At 40.1% G+C, this 21,780-nt stretch overlaps 1 protein-coding gene across 1 annotated transcript in view; it reads left to right on the forward strand.

Moving 5' to 3' along the window:
• The window catches only part of csmd2 (CUB and Sushi multiple domains 2), a 367,948-nt gene that overhangs the window by 41,697 nt on the left and 304,471 nt on the right, over positions 1-21,780 (forward strand). Inside the window, exon 2 of the mRNA XM_033975230.2 lies at positions 1,417-1,633. Within this exon, the coding sequence (XP_033831121.1) occupies positions 1,417-1,633 (217 nt within the window). The remainder of the gene's footprint in view (positions 1-1,416; positions 1,634-21,780) is intronic.

Consider the following 21,780-nt stretch of genomic DNA (forward strand, 5'->3'; position numbering starts at 1 on the left):
CGTTTTTGTATATTTCATGGCAAGGTACAGTGTAATTAATAAGAAAAACTGCGTCTTGCCTCCATCCCCTCTGGGAGTTTGACGTCATCACATCTGACAAAAACGCCAATAACGACCGTGTTCCTATAGAAACCGCAACTAGAGCGAATATCCCGCTCGTCTACAGACTTTTCCTTACACCTGATCAGATTCACCGTGGGCGTGTTTGAAAACGGACCATTATCTGGTTTCCGACGTGATCGTGTTATTAAAATGTAAACAGTTTCATACGATGTGAGTGGTCGGATTTTATCAATTGTGATTTAATCTGATCGAAGATTATTCCGAAAATTCTGTATCTCTCTGTGTTTTTTTCTACAGATGGATGTCAGTCTGGTTTCCACGACTAATAATAAAGGTTTACGTCGTCCGTTGCGTCTCGAGCAAATCAGATTTTATTTGCTAATCATAGGTGACCAATGAGCATCTTTGTTTCACATGTGTCACTGAAAAAAAATCTAATTTATCTCACCTCTTATTAACAGCGTTTAGGCTTTGCTCATTGATTCCGAACTCCACCATGTTTTTCAGTCACCTGTGATGTATATTTTTCTTTATTATTTCCAATACGGACGGCCCACACGTCCCTGATTGGCTAATCCACCTGTCAATCATGGCCATTTGAAAACGAGGAGATTCACCGGTTTCCAGACTCACTCGTAAAGTATTAAAGAAGTGTGTGTTCTGGATCTCAGTCTGACTGTTTTTCATCATCCTTAAACCTATGGACATATTTATTTATCTTTATCTTTATTTAGATTCCCACTGCCACATTCACATGTTCACATTTGCTGGAAACGGTCAGTGTTTAGTTGTCCGTCTTTATCTGTGTTGGTTTTTTCGTCATTCCTCTAAACCACATGTGTCAAACTCAAGGCCCGGGGGCCAAATGCGGCCCGCCACGTCATTTTATGTGGCCCGCAAGAAGGTAAATTAAGACTTGACTGTCATTTTAAAATAAGTCTATACTGCTTTAATGTGAGCATCGACAATAAACTAATGAGATTTTCCCAACAAGAAAAACAACAAATTGTCCAATAATTAAAAGTCTGTTTTTGAAGCAGAGCTGAAGTTGTGCTCTGACCAGATACACACTTTTAAAAATGTCAGTTTATCAGGATATACAGTTACAAGGAGTTACACAGACATATAATATTTACAACTTGAATAAGTAATAAATACAGAAGCAGTTATTTAACAAGTTTAAAAGTAGTTACATTTATTTTACATGATATTTGTTTACATTTAGTGACATTTACACTGCTTCACAGCGGCCATTTTGCTGATGTGGCCCTCGGTGAAAATGAGTTTGACGCCCCCTGCAGTCTAAACTGAAACACATTTTAATCCCATGTGTATCCTGTGCTCTCTCCACAGCTCAGAACTGCAGCTACACATTACACAGTCCCAACGGAACGATAGAGAGCCCTGGTTATCCTTACGGCTACCCAAACTACGCCAACTGCACATGGGTGATCGTGGCCGCAGAACACAACAGGATACAGCTGGTGTTTCAAGGCTTCGCCCTGGAGGAGGACTTTGACATCTTGTCGGTTTATGACGGACCTCCCAGTCCTGGAAACCTGCGCACAAGGTAAATACCAGCTGGGTTTGGCACGAGCGTGTTGTTTTAATGAGTGTAGTTTTGGAAATGGGAGAAATGCACGAGGGGACGGTTTTGCTGGAGTGCGAACTGGAGATACAACTTCAGTGTTCAGTATGTTTGTTTTGTCTGTTTTGTGTAGATGTTCATACTCGTTTCTCATAAATACGTACGTAGCATAGCATTTTGGGGGTAAGAGCTGATTGGCTGTGAAAGAGTGGTCCGTCTTACTTCTCTCTGGAAAAGCACACCTAAAATATAAAATGTACGTAAATATTAGCAATGTGGGTTTGTGGAAGCTTCTAAATTATTAAATATCTAAGCTGCTTTCTCCTGTTACGGTTCGATAATCACGTATACCACGTTTAAAGAAGCCGTATTGTGCTTGTGTCGGCTATAAAATTAAAATATATAACACCCATGGATCATTTTGTTATAATTTTAACATTTTAAATCGCAATATTGATCTAAAACTAGTCTGCTGATGCGTTAGAAAACTGCGAAACTCAATGGGAGCCGACGCTGCTGTAAACGTCATCACCACAAAGACCTGTGAGTTTGTTGGCGCCCCCTGTGGACAGCTGCAGATCACACTACTGAGCGGCAGATTTTTGTTCATTTGTACCTAAAAGACTACACGACGCTGCTGAATCTTACGTGTATCACAGATCAAGAAAGTAAAACTAAAGAACAAAGTTAGTACGTCACAGCGGGCGTGTACCAGAGTTAATCGGCGTAATTGTGTCTCGAAAATAATCGAATAAAGATAGTTCTAACATGCACGAACCACCCAAATACAACTTCGAGAGCGTAAATGAGAAGAAAACAACTAAAACATGGCTAAAAGCTCTGGAAGGTCAGTAATAGCGCCGCTTTAAGAACGTTTAGAACACAAACCCTGCTCTGCTCTCCAGCTTAAGCTCTGGATCGTAACTTGCGTCTGTCATGTAAAGTGGTTCTGTTCATTATAGCGTTGCCTACAAAATGCATTCACTAACCTCTTTATTAGACTTGCTTCGGTGTGTTCTTTTATCAACACTGAGTTCTACCGACCTCAGTAACAAAAGGTTACAGTATTGGATGCATTGAGTTCTTTAAATAGATGAAGCCTTCAAATTGTCCAACCAGTCCAGGGTTTATTCACTCTATACTGCTGTTTTTGACGGCTTAAGCGTTAGTAGTTTGTCCTCATGTACTGTTTGAAAGTTACTGCACCTGATTTTTACTCTTAAAATGTGAAAAACAGCAGTGGATCAAGGTTATTCCACACTTACCTTATGAATTTCTAATCCCTTTTTGCAACTTTCAACGACCAGAGTGGAATATTGCCATCACGGTAATGCTAACAACATGCTAACAGTGCACTTTTTGATTCTCGGATCATAAAACACTTAATAATACTTACGTAATAATTAGATACGGACAGTACACAACAGACGTACTTTGACCTCAAGTGCTGCTTCTGCACATGTTGCTCAAATACCTGAAAAACATCTATTACAGGACGTTTAAATGCTTCTGCTACTGACCAAGGAGATATTTTTATACATCTGTTAAACGTCCTATATTATGTAAAATTGACTTGAGCTTTAAATCTTGTTATAATGTCGTCGTCTCCTCAAAAACATACCCGTTAAGCAGCTCCTTTTACCTTTAGTTCAGTAGAGATTGGCAATTTCCAGGGCTGAAGTCATACGTACTGTGTAGTAAATAGTGATGGGAGATATTGGAAGTATTTGTTTCAAGGATACCGTGTTGTGATAATATCAAAGTTGCAAACCTGATTTTACACACTTTTCCCGTTTTCAAAAATGCAATGATAATAAAAAGCTATTTTTTATACATTGAAGTGATTTAAAATAATAATTAAAGGTCCTATACTGAAAAAATTGAGCTTCAAGTCGTGTTTTTATGCTGTTACCTCATCAAAAACAGACCTGGAGTTGCGTTTTGTTTTATTCACACATGTTATCCTTCATTATTATTGGTCTGTCCACATGTCCAAAGCTCAAAAATCCTCTGTTCCACCTTGTTTTCAAAGTACCAGCTGCCTTTTTCACCTTTACTTCAGTTGAGACTGAAAATTCCAAGGCTGAAATCATCCAAATGATTCCCGTGGAGGTGTGTGGAGTTTAAAAACACAGCGGAGCACTTCCTGTATTACCACATGATGACATCACAAGGTGGAACAGAGTGTTTGAGAGAAGAACTCAGCCTAAATACGCAGGGTTTGTGTGTTAAACATGTGTGAAGGAAACAAAACACAACTCCAGGTCCGTTTGTGGTGAGGAAACGTTATATCATAGCTCAGAAAATACTTTAAAATGGCTTCCTATATAAATAGCCACACCAAAAGTGACCACTAGTGTCTTTATAAAGTGCAGTGGACTATGATGGGACTCTAAATGAGACCCTGACTTCTGCCCTGTTGACTTTAAGGAGACAGTAGCGTTGAAGAGCACACATACACACACATACACACACACAGACCCTGTACTGGGGAAATGAAATGAAAGTTACTTGAGTGTGAAAACTCAAACAAACATTTTCTGAACTGACAATCTCATCTGTCTGCACTTTAACAACCTCAAAGAGCACAGCGCTTATAGGCCTTCTGCTTTGCTGCATGTCATGCTCACTAACCTCAGCAATAGTTCAGTTTATTCAAGGGGATACTGTTAATCTCTCCCTGGACAAGCAAAGGGAGGAAGTACAAATATACAAAGTAATACCTGACTGTAGTAGTTTCGTGGTAAAGCTGTTGGACTAACAGTAACCTAAGGATGCAGTTCTCAGCTTAAAGTCTTGATAATTAGAACAAGTTTGCACCATAGACTGTGTAAAGAAGTGGACTAAGTGAGTGTTACGTCACCTATAGCGTTTGGTCAAATGAAACTAATCAAGGCTAGCACTTGTAGCGGCCAATTTGGAGCCGGATTCCACATTTGGAAATCTGACTGCAAGTATCATAGCAACCAAAGAGCCAATCCGGAGCGAGGATGTTGAAGATAACGCCCTTTCCCGCCTGCACCACTGGTTTAGCAGGGAGCAGGCGCTTAGCAACGCTGTCAATCAAACCTATTGCTAACGCTAGCGGGGCAATCTCAGGGAAAGGAGGCGCCTGATTCGTCTATTAATGTTCATATCTTGATTTACGGACAAAATAGCGGAAAAAAAAATTGAGGATCACGTAGAGCGGGTCAGTACGAATATTTTAAGACCAAAAAAGAGTTGATTTTCACTTCATATTTGGATCGCGGTGGCTAGCGTGTTAGCTATGTCCATTTATGTATACAGTCTATGACACCAACAAAAAAAAACAAAATTTTACACTTGCAATAGCCATGTATTCAGACAAAATCAAACCCGTTTTCACAAATCAAGAACATACATACATTTTTCATCGCAAAATACTGCAGTTAGCATGTTTTAATACAGCTGGACAGATCTGGGATATCATTTTTCCGTTTTACATTTTTGCCTAGTGCTAGCAGAAACAAAGCGCCTCATTGGTCTGTCATTAATGTTTGTATCTTGATTTACGGACAAAACAGCCGAATAAAAACATCAGGATCACGCAACACGGATGAATACAAATGTGTTAATATTGACAGGCCTGGCAGTGGCAGTTACGGAGCGAGGGTTGTTCAATAGAAAGTGAATTGGAGCCAGAGTTGATGGAGCCGGAAGCGTGCACATGCGGCTAGCAGGTTAGCTATGTCCATTTATATATACAGTCTATGTTATGGCCAAGACAATTACCACTACATCCTTTTTCAGTTAAAGAAAAACAGTCATTATAAAGGGCCGTATTATGCAGTTTTCTGATCTATGTTATAATGTTGTTTCCTCATCACAAACCTCTAAAGCACATGTGTCAAACCCAAGGCCCGTGGGCAAAATGTGGCCCTCCGCATCATTTTATGTGGCCCCCAACAGGATAAATTAAAGGTATCATAGTTTTTACATCTAGGCAAATCCATATGCAAGATTTGTAACTTGAATAAGTAATAAATACAGAAACTGTTAATTAAAAAGTTAAAAACGTACTTAGACTTATTTCACATCTGGCCATTTGACGGCAGCCATTTTGCTGATGTGGCTCTTGGTGAAAATGTGGTTGACACTCCTGCTCTAAACAGACATGATTAGATGCAGGGACCTTACACAGCCAAAACCAAACGTTTAGTCGACTATTGCGTTGCACTAAACACTGAAAAAGATTCACTTATTGGGGGTTAGGAGGTTAACTGACCTGCTGACACAACAAACTGGCTCAGTCTAACACTATCTGGAATCAATTTGGACAATACACCGAGGTCTGATTCCTCACATCTTTTACCACGTTTGTACAACGACGAGCAAGCGGCAAACTCCCCACCGGAAAAGTTACGTTTAACTGTTTTGTTATCACGGTTTTGAATCGTAGACTGTGTAAAGAAGTGGACCAAGTGAGTGTGACGTCTCCCAAAGCGTTCGGCGCCAGTTAAATGAAGCTAATCGAGGCTAGCAGTTATAGCGGTGAATTTGGAGGTACGTTGCATATTTGGAATTCCGATCGCAAGTGTCATAGCAACCAAAGAGCCAATCAGAAACGCCCCTTCTGCATCGCTGGTTTAGCAGGGTCAATCAAACCTGTTGCTAACGCTAGCGGGAGCGAAATCAGCGAAAGAAGGCGCTTGATTTGTCTGTTATTAATGTTCGTATCTGGATTTACGGAAACAATCGCGAAATAAACACACCAAGATCATGTAGAGCGGGTTAATACGAACATTTAAACACCAAAACGACGAGTCAAGAGAGTCGATGGAGTCAAAAGCTGCGCCCGTGAAGTGATTCCTATTTGAAACGCGACAGCTAGCACGTTAGCTATGTCCATTTACCTAAACAGTCTGTGGTTTCAATGCCTTTCGTCTCATGGTCATGGCGCGTTATTTTTATCCACATAACTGAACGGGCAACTCATTAGCAAACCTTTTGGCACTGATTTCGCATGATCTCGCGTTAGCATAATTAGCTACATATTTTTATCAGATCACTTCAAACTACACGAGTGGCCACTTTCATCCACGTCACCCCCGCGCTATTAGCATTACCTCGCGAATGCACAACAACTCCGGAGAGACCAAAGAGAGGAGTATCCCTATAAAGAGCCGCGTTATTGACATTTTTTCGAGTGTATTTGTAGCGGTCGATATATTCGGTCTCTCTTTTTGGTGCTGCTGGTGCTATTCCACATCTTATCCCTGCAGAAAACCAATGAAAGGGAGAAGAAAATCCATTATAGATCGCTGTACACCTCAGCCTTTTCTCCTATTTGGACCTGAGGGTGCTCTTGTATATTGATGTGTCAGTGTGACCGGGCGAAGAATGGGGTCTATGTCGGATTTTATTAAAAGAGAAAGAATAAGGAACTATAATTATTAACAGCGTTGTCAAGTCGGTGTTAGATTTATTGAGACGTACTGTGTAGTAAATGGTGATGGGAGCTATTCGAAGTGTTTGTGTCAAGGATATCAAAATTGTAAACCCGATTCGGCACAAAGTAAATGGTTTGCGATCCCAATTTCAAAAGTACAAAGATAATAACAGGTATTTTTTATTCACCGAAGTGATTTAAATGAATAATTCAAGGTCCTGTATTACACAAATTGACTCTTGTGAGCTTTAAGTCGTGTTTTAATGCTGTTACCTCATCAAAAACAGACCTGGAGTTGTGTTTTTCTATTTATTTATTTTGCTCTATTCCACCTTGTGATGTCATGAAGTGGTAGTTTTCAAGTTTTTACTACTACTTTTTACCTTTAGTTCAGTAAAGATTGGCAATTCCAGGGCTGAAATGATCCAAATGATTCTAGTGAAGGTGTACGGAGTTTAAAAACACAGTGGAGCACTTCCTGTTTTAGCACATAATGACATCACAAGGTGGAATAGAGTGTTGTCGTTTTTGTTTGAAAGAAGAACTCAGCCTAAATATGCAGAGTTTGTGAGTTAAACATGTGTGAATGGAACAAAACACAACTCCAGGTCTGTTTGTGACGAGGAAACAACATCAGAACACATCAAAAAACAGCGTAAAATGGGACGTTTAAAAAAAAAAAAAAGCGTATTTAATATCACCACATAGTCTTATACTAATTCTAATATACACAAAGACGATGCTAAAACTCTTTTTTGCCAATACGAGAAACACACGTGCCTTAAATATTTCCTTTTACAGCCCAACACTGCTCTTTTCTCTGTAGTCACCGGGTTCCTATTTTCTGATTTTAACCCAACCAAATGCAAATGGGGAAAAACAAAACTCCTGAATTTTGAAAAGGAACACGTTGTCCTCAGTTTTGTGCTGCGCTGTAATGGATTTTTAGGTAGAGTGAGTCTTCAGGTTTTATCTTGGGTTGAGGCTGGGAGTTGAGGTCCTGTATCCTGTCCAAACGCACACAAACACACACAAGCACACACACATTTTATTGCATTGCGACGCACATCTGCTCCTCCATCTCCCCCTTGTGTCATTTTCTCTCCATGTCTCTCTCAGGGTCCCCTTCCTCCAATTTCTCCCTCATTTCCTTGTCTTTTTTTTCCCCCCATACCTTATCTCCACCGGTCCCCTTGCATCCTGCCTCGTTGGCGCCGGCTCAGTTGAATTCGATCGCTCTTTCTCGTGGATGACACTTTACGTCGTACGACCCTGCAGTATTCAAACAACGACGTTTTGCTTCGCTTCACTTTGGAGCGCTCGGCTTTGGTTTCTGTTTTTTTTCGAAGACGCCATCTTTGTTTATTTGTCTCATAATTCATTCATAGCTGTCGCGTCGTCGAGGCTGTAGTTAAGCTCGCCGGATAATCATTATAGCCATCGGGAGAGGATTTTAGCGTAAAAAGAAAACAGAAAACATAGAAAAGCGCTTAAAAAAATGTAAAGTAAAAGTAAATACCGTATTTTCCAGTCTATAAGTCGCACTTTTTTCATAGTTTGTCCTTATATATGAAATGTATTAAAACATATCATTTTAAATCTTCGTTATTGTCACACTGAACACCACACGAGGGCGCTCTAGGCTTCTGCGCCAGTATGACAGCCACGCAGAAGAGGAAGTGCCGCTACCATCTACTTCCGGAGTTGGTGGAGTTGTTCAGAAGCGACACCGAGGATGAAGAATTCAATGGATTTAGTGATTTGGAGTGAGATCCAGAGTAAACTTGTTGCTTGTTTTTTATACTTTATTTATCTGATTAACTGTTAATATCTTACGTTAACAAACCAGACACATGTTCAGTTCTGTCTACGCTTCATGTCACTGAATAAATATAAATGTGTTACGTTAGCCTTGCCTTTAAAGATAAATTGTCTGCTCTTGGTCTTGGATTTTGTAAAATAAATTTCCCCCAAAAATGCGACTTATAGTCCAGAGCGACTTATATATGTTTTTTTCTTCATTATTATGTATATTTTGGCTGGTGCGACTTATACTCCGGAAAATATTGATGTAACAAGATCAGGAAACTATAGTAAAGTAAAAATTCTAACCTGTCAACTGGACAAAATGTTGTAGGATTGAAGACGTTTCACTGCTCGTCTAAGATGCTTCTTCAGTTCTGGTCAGATTACTGCTGGACACTGCCTTATATCTGTGTGAAAGTAGGAGCTCCCCACACTGAAACTAACAGCGTAACTGATTCTTATTCTTTGCTAATTTCTGTGTTAGAAAACTGCAGTGCCCAATGGGAGCTGATGTCGCTGTAAACGTCATCACACAAAGAGCCGTGAAGCTGTCAGTACCTCCAATGGACAGATGCACTTTTTTTTTTTTTTTTTTTTCCATTTGTGCCAAAATGTCTATGTGACGCTGCCAAATCCCGTGTGTGTCACTGACTAAGAAAATAAAATTGGAGAAAGAAGTGTGTACGTCCCAGTGGGCGTGTACCAGTGAAAACGGTTGAGTTGATTCATGATTGTTCAAACATGCTTCAAATACAAATTTGAGATAACATGGTTAAAAGTTCTGACAAGTCGATTTTTCATAATAGGTCTGATTTAAGACTATTAAGACGACAGTTGTGTCAAATATTGCATTGTTTTTATTTGTGTTTATGTATTTTTGTTCCACTATCACTTTCGAGATGACAGTCGATGACAGTTGGGGCAGGATGAGTGAGTTGAACTGCAGTGTTAAGTGTGTGGCAGATGCTTTGAGTCAGAGCTACTTACCACAGCCACAAACGCTCAAAAACAAAACAGAAATGTCACTGTGCTTCTGCTACACTCCATTAGAGCTAACCTTAAAAACCTCCTGCGAGCTGTACCACAGAAAATGTGTGTGTAATATATATGTAATATATATATGTAATATATATATTACATATGTGTGTGTGTATATATGTATATATCTAAATATATATATATATATATATATATATATACATATACATACAAAAAACACATGTGATTTAGAAGAAAGTCATATTTTTAAAGGAAACCCACAGAGCTAAGGTGTTACATAAATGATTCTTGGAATTGTGGATTTGTTTAAAATGGAGACTGTGTCTCCTGACCCTTTGTAGAGTGAGGGCATTTTTAAGTATTTGCACAAATATAACTGCAATCATTTTATTCTGAAATAAGCACAACAGGGGAAAAGTGTGTCACGCTGCACAGAGGGTGAGCTCATTGATGGAGGCTGGATGGGGGTGGGCTGTCTGGCATGACACTCGTGGTGAGGAATCGGGCAGGAGGAGGCGTGGATGGGACAGATTTTCGCCCAAAGCCTTGATAAGACCTAAATAAGGAGCACTAGTGCATGAGACTGGCTGTGACAGCGTGGTCACAAGCCACTACACTGTGGAAAGGTTAAAGGCTCTGGAGGCTGATCCTCCAGAACCTCGACTGTATTAGTGACCAGAGCTCCTGTAATCAGATTACATTATGTTCAACATTCATGTATATTGTCATCATTTTAAAAAAGGATGTGTGTCAAAGTGGATTGTGTTCTAGAGATTCATAATGTTTTCTTTTGAATGCTAGTCTCACAAGTACTGACCTAATTATTTTTTTTCTAACACATAATTGAGAGGAAACGGTGGAATACACTGACTGCTTCAAAAGAGAAGGCAGCTCTGCCAAATAAACAGCTTTGTATGTTTATTAGATGCATCTTTTCGCAGAATAAAAATGTGCTTTTGGTCCTTAAGTGACTCTAGAACACAACAAATATTAAAATAACCCCCATTTACAAAGCCCACAGTTAAACCCGAGCATCGCGTGGTGTTGGGGCAGGAGCTGTTTCCTTATGCACCTCCTTCCTAATCACTCGCCTGAGCCATAAGTCTTCCTGCCTGAAGGCTTTTGCCATCAATCACCTCGGATGCATACTTTGGAAAATGACTGCAGTATGGCAACACACCGTGCACACATGCTCACCGAGCGTTAGCATCTATCTGTCCTGATGTACACATGCTCACACCATATGTTAGCGCACTGCAGATACCTATGTCAGACTGGAGCATCACAATCTGCCACAGCTCTGTCTTGAGGAATTACAGGGATTCTTTGTAGGATAAATTATGGAGCTACATTCACCTGCCTTTTAGCTGTAACCGCTCACTTTAAGGTCCTATATTACGCAAAACTGACTGGAATTATTATTATTAGTCTGTCTACATCCTCCGAAACTCAAAATGCTCTGTTCCAACTTGTTTATTTGAGATTTGACCCTACATATATAACTCTTCCGCACAGATTTGGCTTGTTATATACTCCATAGCCATTAGCCTGTCACGCTAACATAACATATTTTGAAGTTTGATATATCTCTGAACTAAATATAGATGATAAACAATAATATTTAACTCATTTATGCCACTGACACAACAACCCAAGAGCAGATTTAAACCACAAAAACTATTCTAAGTCTACAATATTGTTAAAAAAAACATGAGGTCCAATAAATAAACAGCACGATAAGTTGATGTAGTAATTATTATGACTGGCGTATTTGGTAACCATGACTGTTTTTACGTATATACACCGAAAATCTCATTGTTATCTGATTTCTGGAGTTATCAGATTATGGAAAGGTCGTGTAGTTGCATCTGTTGTGCGTAAACTGATTTATTTCTGATTGTTCACACCCGTGCAGGTTTTGACAAGAAAAAAATGATGCAAAAAGGGCAAAAGGTCAAAGAGAAAACGCAGAAGATTGAACGAGTTATTTTGAAACTCATTGAAATTTGTTTTTTTAATACAAGTTTAATGAGATGAACCAGGTGTTTATGAGGATTTGGGTTGTGAAAGTAAACCCAACGTAGACTGTATGTAAAAATGGACATAGCTAACCTGCTAGCCGCCGCATTTCAAGTAGGAAGCGAGCATTGGCGCGTTTCTGGCTCCATCGACGCCTCGGTTTCGGCTTCGGTTCATTGAAAAATTATCAACGTTTTAGTCTTAAAATGCCCGTTTCCACCCGCTCTACATGATCCTGGTGTTTTTATTTCCCGATTTTTGTTTTGTAAATCAAAATATGGACATTAATAACATTCAAATATGGCGCCGCCTTTCCCCGAACGCTATGGACGACACTCACTTAGTCAACTTCTTTATACAGTCTATGAAACCCACACCAAAAACCAGCTGTAATTATTAGTTTATCCATTCGATTTTTACTGATCTGTTCAAAATAATTCCAAACACGATTGCCACTGAAGCTAGCAACACGGCTTATTCTCACTTGACGCTCTCTTGTCCAAATATGTAAATTGCGGTGTGTGCAGACAGAGTGTGGCGTGCACAGAGACCGAGTCCGCTCACACATTGGTGGATTTATTGTTCCTTTGAGTCCGGGCTGTTAATGGAGATACTGCCACTTATCAGAGCCAGGCGGAACGACAGAGCGCTGGAAACACACAGAAGAGTGATAGTTTGTTTTTCATCATCTCACGCTGCGAAAAGTGAAATGAAGAAGAGATTTACGACGCACGCTCACCTGGGAGGCAGAAATATTAGGCCCTGTAACCTCAGATTAGAGAAATAATCAACTAGATGGCCGTGGATTTATACGCCGCGTCCTGCGTATCAGTAACAGACACTTTATATCCTCGACCGAGCCGTTGTTCTTATCATATTCTGGACAAAAGCTCCTACATCAAACATCATAACTGTGATTAACTGTGTTTACCCCCAAACAAGCCAATTATGATGTGGGGAGATCATAGACTGTATATATAAATGGACATAGCTAACCTGCTAGCCGCCGCCGTTCCAAATAGGACGTGAGCATGGGCGTACTTCCAGCTCCATCGACTCTGGCTCCACTTCACTTTGTTTTGGGAAACTGTCGTCCCCTCTCTCTGTAACTGCTCCTGTCAGATTCGTCCTTTTCGTCTTAAAATGTTCGTATTAACCCGCTCGACTTGATCCTGGGGTTTTTATTTCGCTATTGTGTCTGTAAATCAAGATATGAACGTTAATAATAGACAAATCAGTCGCTTTCTTTGTCCAAGGTTGCTCCCGGTGTCGTTAGCAACAGGTTTGATTGACAGTGTTGCTAAGCGTCCATCCCCTGGGGCGTTACCTTCAACAGCCTCGCTCCGAATTGGCTCTTTGGTTGCTATGATACTCACAGTCAGAATTCCAAATATGGAACTCGGGTCCAAATTCGATCGATGAGCTTCATTTGACTGGAGCGAGTGGCTGGAGTGGTTCTTTGATGTAAAATGCTTTGAGTGTCTTGAAGGTGGAAAAGTGCTATATAAAAATGTGACTATTTACCAGATTGAGGGAAAATGGTGAATAAAGTCATTGGCGTTTATTGTATGTAGCATGTATAAGCACAGTTTTCACAAGATTAATAAAATAAAATAAAAAATAAAATAAAATAAATAAAATCAATTAGAATTAAAATTAAATAAAATTAAAACTTAAATAAGCATTGACATAAAAATTTAAATAAGCATTAAAATGAAATAAAATTAAAATATATATATATATGTTGTAATATCATATATGTTTTGCTTATATTTGTTCTTAGGATACTTCAATACTCCTTACTGTAAACGACTGTGGCGTGTTGGCTTCAGCGCAGTTCGCTCCTTCCTTCAGACACATATTGAAGTCAGTGTCTCACCAGAACCTTGTCAGAAATGAAGAAGCTACTCGAGTGGCAAAACATATTCACTCTTCACTATTGCTGACAGAATAAAATTTTCTTTTCTAATGATATTCTACGAAGAAAGTGCTTAGGTCCACAACTCCAGCTCCGTTATACGTTCCAGCCTCAGTAATTCCCTTTTATGTTGGAAATAAAATGCATCCATTGACCCTTCTCTCTTCCTGTCCAACTTTACCCTGCACCACCGTAATGTTTTTGACATCAGGACCACGTGAATGCAACACAAGATTTTTTATTTTTTTTTCCCCGTATTGCACCAGATGCACCGGTAGCTTTGACAAAGACAGCAGATTCCACAATCCAAATTGATAAACACACCTTACAAAGGGATGGTGGGAGGTGGATGTTCTGGCTTGTGGCGCTCCGAGGAATTCATTTAGCTGATCCGCATTACAACTTATGCAAATCATGTCAGTCACAATTTGCCACTTACCGCACCTTAGGCTCCCTGCAGTCCCCAGTACGCATGTGTGGTTGTTTTAGCATGCACACGGAGTACACCGCTGTTACCGTGGGCTCTGAAGCATGTCTTTGTCGAGTCTTTGTACTGTTCTCATGAATGTTGTTTGGTCTGTGGGTCATTAAACAGTCATAAAACTGCAAATCAATCAAGACGTAATTGTAAAAGACGACACGGCAATGTGCGCCGTCTCGAAGGAAAAGCAATCAGCAAAGATTTTTTTTTTTTTTAAGAGTTAGATTTGAGGTAACTTTAAAAACAAAAGGATTTGTAACATGTTGCCGCAATGTTGGATCAATCAAGAAATTCTCTATCCGAGCCAATTGAAAGAATGAGAAAAAGCTTTGTGTGTTGTGTTTGGATGTTGCTTTGATTCACTGAACAACAGGTGTTTTAGAAACCAGCATTTAGTTTTTGTTTGTTTTTTTCTCATTTTTTGGCAGAATTATCTTTCATTGCTTTTATTTCTCCTGGGAATGATTGCGATGTTCTGTAAGTTTTGTGGAACAGTTTGACGCCTTGTTTATGCTCTAAATCGGGCAGGTTTGGCACATATATTTAAGGCGATACTTCTACTTTTGTGCGTTTTACCAGCACAGGCCAGGTTTACACAATAACACAGAGGCTGCTTTGGTATAAACCTGGTGTCTGTGTAATCAATCAGTTGTCCAGCTATGATCCCAAGTAAAAGAAAAATTCAGCTCTGTCAACTGGACAAAGCGTTTTTTGGATGAAGATGTTTCGCTGCTCATCCAAGCTGCTTCTTCAGTTCTGGTCAGATTGCTGCTGCTGGACAGATTTTAGGCAGTGTTCTTGTATAACCTGGTGTAAATTAGGCCAATATATGAAAAGCGGGACAATATATCTTTACAGTAGCTGGAACATTTTTGCATTTAAGCGGCAGAGGGTTGAAAATGTAACTTCTATGAGTGTCGTCCAGGTCTGATCCATACCAAAAAGCCAAAGTTTAAATCTGTCACCTGGACAAATCGTTGTAGGATTGAAGACGTTTTGCTGCTCGTCCAAACCTCTTCTTCAGTTCTGGTCAGATTACTCCTGGACACTGCCTTATATCTGTCTGAAGGGAGGAGCGAACTACACTGAAACTGTAAACATCTATTGTCTCCAGTTTCAGCTGAAATTACCCTATTCAACCTTTATCCACCCTGCTATTGTTCTCTTTGTTTTGGGTCTGAGGATGGAGTTCTAGATGGGGGATAGATGATGTCTCAGGCCCCCATTCCTTAAACAGGAATGGGGGCCTGAGAATTCTCTTTCTGAACAAAAATAGCTTCTTTAACTCTCCTCTCCATCCATTTCTTTTCTCTGGCTCAGATCTGAACCTCACTCTCTTCAAAGTAGTGGTTAGTGTCTTTGAGATGTAGATGTACAGCAGACTGGGGTCCTGAGCTGCTCTCACGCTGGTGTTGGTACAGTCTCTTATGAAGTGTGTGTTTAGTTTCTCACTGCACTCTTCACTACACTGAATGGAGTAGACCACATTACTCTGTTTATGACTCGGGGTTTTGTTCTTTGGGTGAACCATTTTCTGTCTTAAAGTGTTTGTAGGTTTGAAATAGACCGGAATCTCATACTGTCTGTGTAAGGAATAGTTACACCTTTACTTCTCGGTTCAGATTCCCGCAGCGAAACGTCTTCACTCCTACAACGATTTGTCCAGTTGACAGATTTAAACTTCGTCTTTTTGCTATAAACGTCTTGTTGCTGCTTGTTGTTTAATGCTACTGTCTTTACATACACATTTGTTTACTGTGATAATCCGGTTTCATTGTTTTCGTGTCAGTGTTACAAAGCGATTTCAGTGTTATCGTTTATCGTAGTTTATCTCTACAGCAACCTATCGTGCTTCAAAACGTGTTATCATGGACAGGCCTAGTGTAAATGTCCTATATTACACTAAATCAACATTTTTTGACAGTATTTCCGTGCTATTTTTCTGCAAAGGGCTAGCAATCGTGGCGTTGTACTTGCGCAGCGATCGGGACAGACGCTCTTGATTCTTGGAAAAAAAAAAAAAACGTTTTAAATTCACGCTATGGAGAGACTCACATATATACAAAAGGAAAAATATAAAGAAAACTGGGATAAATGCTTTTTGTATTTAAAATGACGGCTGACCGAATGTTCACTGTTCTATTGTTACATCTTTGAAAATAATAAAATGTAAGTTACAAAAAAAAAGAAAAGAAAAACGTTTTAAGCTGTAAAACCAAAATGTGTTCAGAAATAGTTCAAAAGTAGACCTGAATAAGTCTTTTTTTTTTTTATTATTTAAAGAAATAACTCAATGCACAAAGGTGTCGTATATAATGTTTCATCTACCGTCTAAATTTAACATAGAACTGAGAGCTGGGAAACAAAGTGGAGCTCCAATATCTCTATGCTCCACCCGGGCCCCGTTCACCCGCTGCGCCGCATCACTCCTGAGCAGTAAAAGCACGCGAGCCCACCTGCGGAGGCTGCCACTGCTGCCAAATTTGTCACTGCCAAAGAGGAGAAAATAAGTGACATGATTCTAGTGAGCGATCGGCAGGGAGGACCGGAATATGTAATTCAAACGCACTCCGACTGATGCCTCTGCGCCTGGTCCCCGCGACACATGCACCGCGTATTCTGTGTCAATAAAACCAAGATTTCAGCTTTCATCAGAGGCGACACTTTACCGCCGAGGACCCCCGCCGTGCACTGGCATCCCGTTTGGTCTGAAGCATGTTGTCGGTAAGAACAAACGGACGCCAACGACAAAGGCTGTTTCGCCACAAAAACAAGGGTAATGCGGCTGGCGGATTGGACCGAAGCCCGTTCTTAGTCGATGATGAAGTACGGGAACAAAACGGACTGTTCTAGACCTCTGTGTTTGCTCTAAGTTGTGTTCGCGCGGCATCACAACGATCTATAATCCCATGAGTTTAAAATTCAGCTGGAGGAAAGGTCAAAAAATGTGGGACTGACTTGGCTGTTTAGACTTAGACAAACTATTGATCCACAAGAGAAAATGATTTGGACAGAGAGGCTCACACGTCGCATCACTGTGGAATGTAAACGGTATAATGCATGCAAAATAAATAGTAAAAATAGAAAGAGAGTGAGGTCAAATAAGGCACAATTATGTAACTGTATAAAAATAGAAATATCGTAAATACATAATATATCTGGGCTATACACAAGAGATGGGTGAGGAAAAACTGTGATTGACATGACATAGGGTTATCTCTTACATAATGTGAGATGTACAGTTGTAGGGAGTATTATCTGTTACATAATGTGAGCTGTACAGTTGTAGGGAGTATTATCTCTTACATAAGGTGAGTTGTTGTACAGTTGTTTGGAGCATTTATGAAGTTGTTGTACAGTTATAGGGGATATTATCTGTTACATAAGGGTGAGTTGTACGTTTGTTTTGGAGTATTTATTGAGTTGTTGTGTAGTTGTAGCGAGTATTATCTATTACATAAGGTGAGTTGTACATTTGTAGGGAGTATTATCTGTTACATAAGATGGGTTGTACATTTGTTTGGAGCATTTATCAAGTTGTACAGTTGTATGGATGATTATCTATTACATCAGGGTGAGTTGTTGTACAGTTGTAGGGATTATTATCTAGTACAAAAGGGTGAGTTGTTGTACAGTTGTAGGGAGTATTATCTATTACATAAGGGTGAGTTGTTGTACAGTTGTAGGGAGTATTATCTATTACATAAGGTGAGTTGTTATAGTTGTAGGGAGTATTATCTGTTATCTATCTAGTTCTGAGACTGGTTTGTTTTGTGTTATTGTAATTTCTATAGAGTTTTTAGTTTTTACTTTAACATTCCTTTTAAATAAATTATAACTTTAGTTTTACAATCTACCATCTTGTTTGTTACTTCTCTTGTCCTTAGCTGAGCGGGATTGTAATAAGCAGTTTGTCCAAATGTCTCCAGCTCACAGACGATCATGTGACGCAGCAGTTTGTCAATCCGTCCAATGTCCAATTTTGCTGGTGCTGCTCCCCCTGCAGACCACAGCCAAGTACTGGTAGAAGATCTTGAGTAATTTGATGCACACACTGAAAGTCCAGAGTCTGCTCAGTTTAACCTCTTGCCTGGTTTGTGGTTAGTGTCTCAATTACTAGGTCTGTCCACGAGAAACAAAAAACTAGCATTAAGTTCCGAGCGCTAAGTCTTCTCTGTCAGTATAAATAAACAAAAGCAGATCTTTTTAGCTTTAGAAACGAGTGCCATTATTCAACCCCAACGACGTGATTATTGTCGATTGAAAGGATTTTGAGTTTTAAGTTTAGTTTGTCAAGTTTGTGGAGCTACTTTTTGATTCTTCTTCCAAAAACGGTGAACGTGAAGCACAAAATACGTCTGACTAAGGTTTATATATACTTCAAAAGAAACATACAAATGATCACCAATGGACCACATTTTTAGATAGAGTCAGCCTGGGGTTACTAAAACACATGTGAACCAAACAAATCCCAACTTAAGGAGAAAACAACATGCTTATAAGCTCAAGAAAGTCCATTTAACTCAACACGGAGCGTTTAAAGAGGATAAGAAAGCATGGAGAGGACAGACATCTAGCCTGCATGTTGGGAATGAGAAGCCCTGGGCAAAGATATTGGCAAAGAATGGGGAAAAAACAGCCTCAAAGACAAAGGCAGCTTTTATGTTTGGTCCTCTATGAGCACATGCAACACACGCCAGACCCTGCACAAATCCACTCTGGATAAGCTCTGAGCCATGGGACTGTAAAGCGTACATTTGTATCAGGGCTTATAGGCGAAAACCCAGCCATATTTTTACATGTGTGGGGTTTTTTTTGTGTGTGTGTCTGTGTTTTTTTCATCCAGTCCCATTTCTTTCTTCATCTCACCCTCGCCTTTGTTTCCGGGTGTTTGTCCCAGGGAGACGCTGTGCATAGCGGTCTAATTAGTTACCCAAACACCTTGCGAAATGCGATAATGGACAAAGCATTGTGTGCGCATCCGAACGTGAGTGCGCGGCTGTGTCAAAAGGATTTGCTTGGCATGTAATTAGACACTTGTTGCATGTGACCAGTTGCTCTTGAGCATATTTGCGGGCTTTGATTCTGAAGGTGAGGGCTTAATTCAGCGGTGAGTGATTACATAAGAACGCCGCACCCGGAGACCTCCTGAGCTGGCGTAATGGCGTGTGTGAAAACTATAGAAAGTATTATGTCAAACTTAAATGAAATGCGAGAAGGGAGAAAAGTTCTTTACCGTTTGTTTTTCTTTCCTGGTCATTTCCATATAATTGCTGTAATAATGAGCATTAACGTTACAATATAGGGACGTATAGGGAATGTAAACACACGGCGTAAGGTCTAATGATTATAACACACCTGCTGATTATACTGGTGTTTGCACTACTCACTGTAACAAGGTCATCAGCTGCATGCATTTTAATTATATCACTGACACCGACACATATATACGTGGAATATATACTCAAGCACGTTTTTGTACTTTGTAAGTTGTAATGCGTAAGTGTAGATAACAGTTTCTTGTCAATGGCTGTTGTGAGAGCGTTTGTTTATCCAAAGGTCTCAGAGTGATGAAAAGAGATCGACAAATACAGGTTTTTCATGGCTGATGTCGATACGATTGCTTAGAATCCAAAGCAGCAGATGGTTTTATAATTATTTTACCTATTTTGAGCATTCGTCAATATGAATGTTATGACCCGACAGCCCATTTTTACCACAAACCTTCAAGTGTAGTCATGTTTTGAACAGTTATCTATTTGCATTTAAGTGTTTGAATAAAGCTTCGTGTGTCCTCTTCAGGCAGCAGGTCAGCCAAAGCAAAATATCGACCCGTGCTGGAGGTTTAAGGCTGATAGCTCATACGCTAAAAAGTGCAAATATCGACCCAGTTTATCGACCAACCAGTATATTTGTCTATCACTACATAGCAATTAACCATTTAAAGCTAGTTATGAAAGCTTTTTAAAGTAAAAAAGTTCTCAAATTACACTGCCTGGCCAAAAAAAAGGTCACACACTCTAATATTTGGTTGTTCCGCCTTTAGCTTTGATTACGTCGCACATTCGCTGTGGCATTGTTTCGATTTCACTTCTGCAACGTCACAACATTTATTTCCATCCAGTGTTGCGTTAATTTTTCACCAAGATGTTGCATTGATGATGGTCGAGTCTGACGCTGCACAAAGCTTCTCCAGCACATCCCAAAGATTCTCAATGGGGTTAAGGTCTGGACTCTGTGGTGGACAATCCATGTGTGAAAATGACGTCTCATGCTCCTGATCCACTCTGTCACAATTTCAGCTGATGAATCCTGGCATTGTCATCTTGGAATATGCCCCGTGTCATCAGGGAAGAAAAAATCCACTGATGGAATAACCTGGTCATTCAGTATATTCAGGTGTCAGCTGACCTCATTCTGCTGAACCTAGACCGGACCAACTGCAGGAGGAGACGACCTATTTGCTCAGTTAAATCCAGGTGTTTTTTTGTTTTTTTTGTTGTTGTTTTTTGGCCAGGCAGTGTATAATCAGGAAGCTAAAACCCAATAATAACCTTGCCACACTTCAGTTACTCTACCCCAAGACAGAACCGATCCATCAACACCGTAATAAACGCACAAAACTGTAAAACAAACGCGAATATATCTTGAACGTAAGATTATTTGACAGAACAAATAGCGACCGGTTTACAAAGTGTCGTGTTTATAGTATTAATAAAAGTACTTGTGGCATCTTACTCCCCCTTGTAGTTTTAGCAGGACACTTCCAGCTCCCGTCTCTCCTCCCTCTGCCGCTCTTTGATCACCGGAGCCGTGGAGAGCGACAGAATAGTGATGGTGAGAAAGTAAATAGCATTGTTCAGGAGCAGCATCGGTCACTGTGTCCCTCTCAGCCCGCTGGTTAATCAGATCTGCCCTCCCGCCTTGTTCTGGTTTATTAGTGGCAGCCCTCTGTGGAGAGCTGGATCACATGACCAGTGCCACGCAGCTCTGGAATATTCACTCAAAGCTCTATTTACAAATGCGCTCAGAAATGGATTGCGGTTTTTTGTTTTTTTTTAATGAAAAGTCATGTTGTGTAGACATCACAGCCCATGTAACTCAGCAGGATTTAGTTAGTTACCATCTGCCGTGCCCCCGCCCTCACAACACTTCGCAGAGATGTGGTAGTACTCGAAGTTCTGGGGGTAAATTATATTGTAATTGTTTTCAAATGTAAAAGTGGCTGTGGAACTTTCCGGCGGAGGTTACGTCACCTGCTTGTGTTTTTGCGTTGAATAGTAAAAGACGAAGTTTAAATCTGTCAACTGGACAAAAAGCTGTAGGAGTGATGACTTTTGGTTGCTCCTTCTTCAATTCTGGTCAGATTACTGCTGGACACTGACTTCTATCTGAACTGTAAACAGCTATTATCTCCAGTTTCAGCCTTAACGACCCTGTGCAACCTTTAATGGCCCTCCTAATGACCCTATTATGCTTTGAATGCTCCACAGTAT

This window comes from Periophthalmus magnuspinnatus, chromosome 11 (genome assembly GCF_009829125.3).
Source record: "Periophthalmus magnuspinnatus isolate fPerMag1 chromosome 11, fPerMag1.2.pri, whole genome shotgun sequence".
Lineage (NCBI taxonomy): Eukaryota > Metazoa > Chordata > Actinopteri > Gobiiformes > Gobiidae > Periophthalmus > Periophthalmus magnuspinnatus.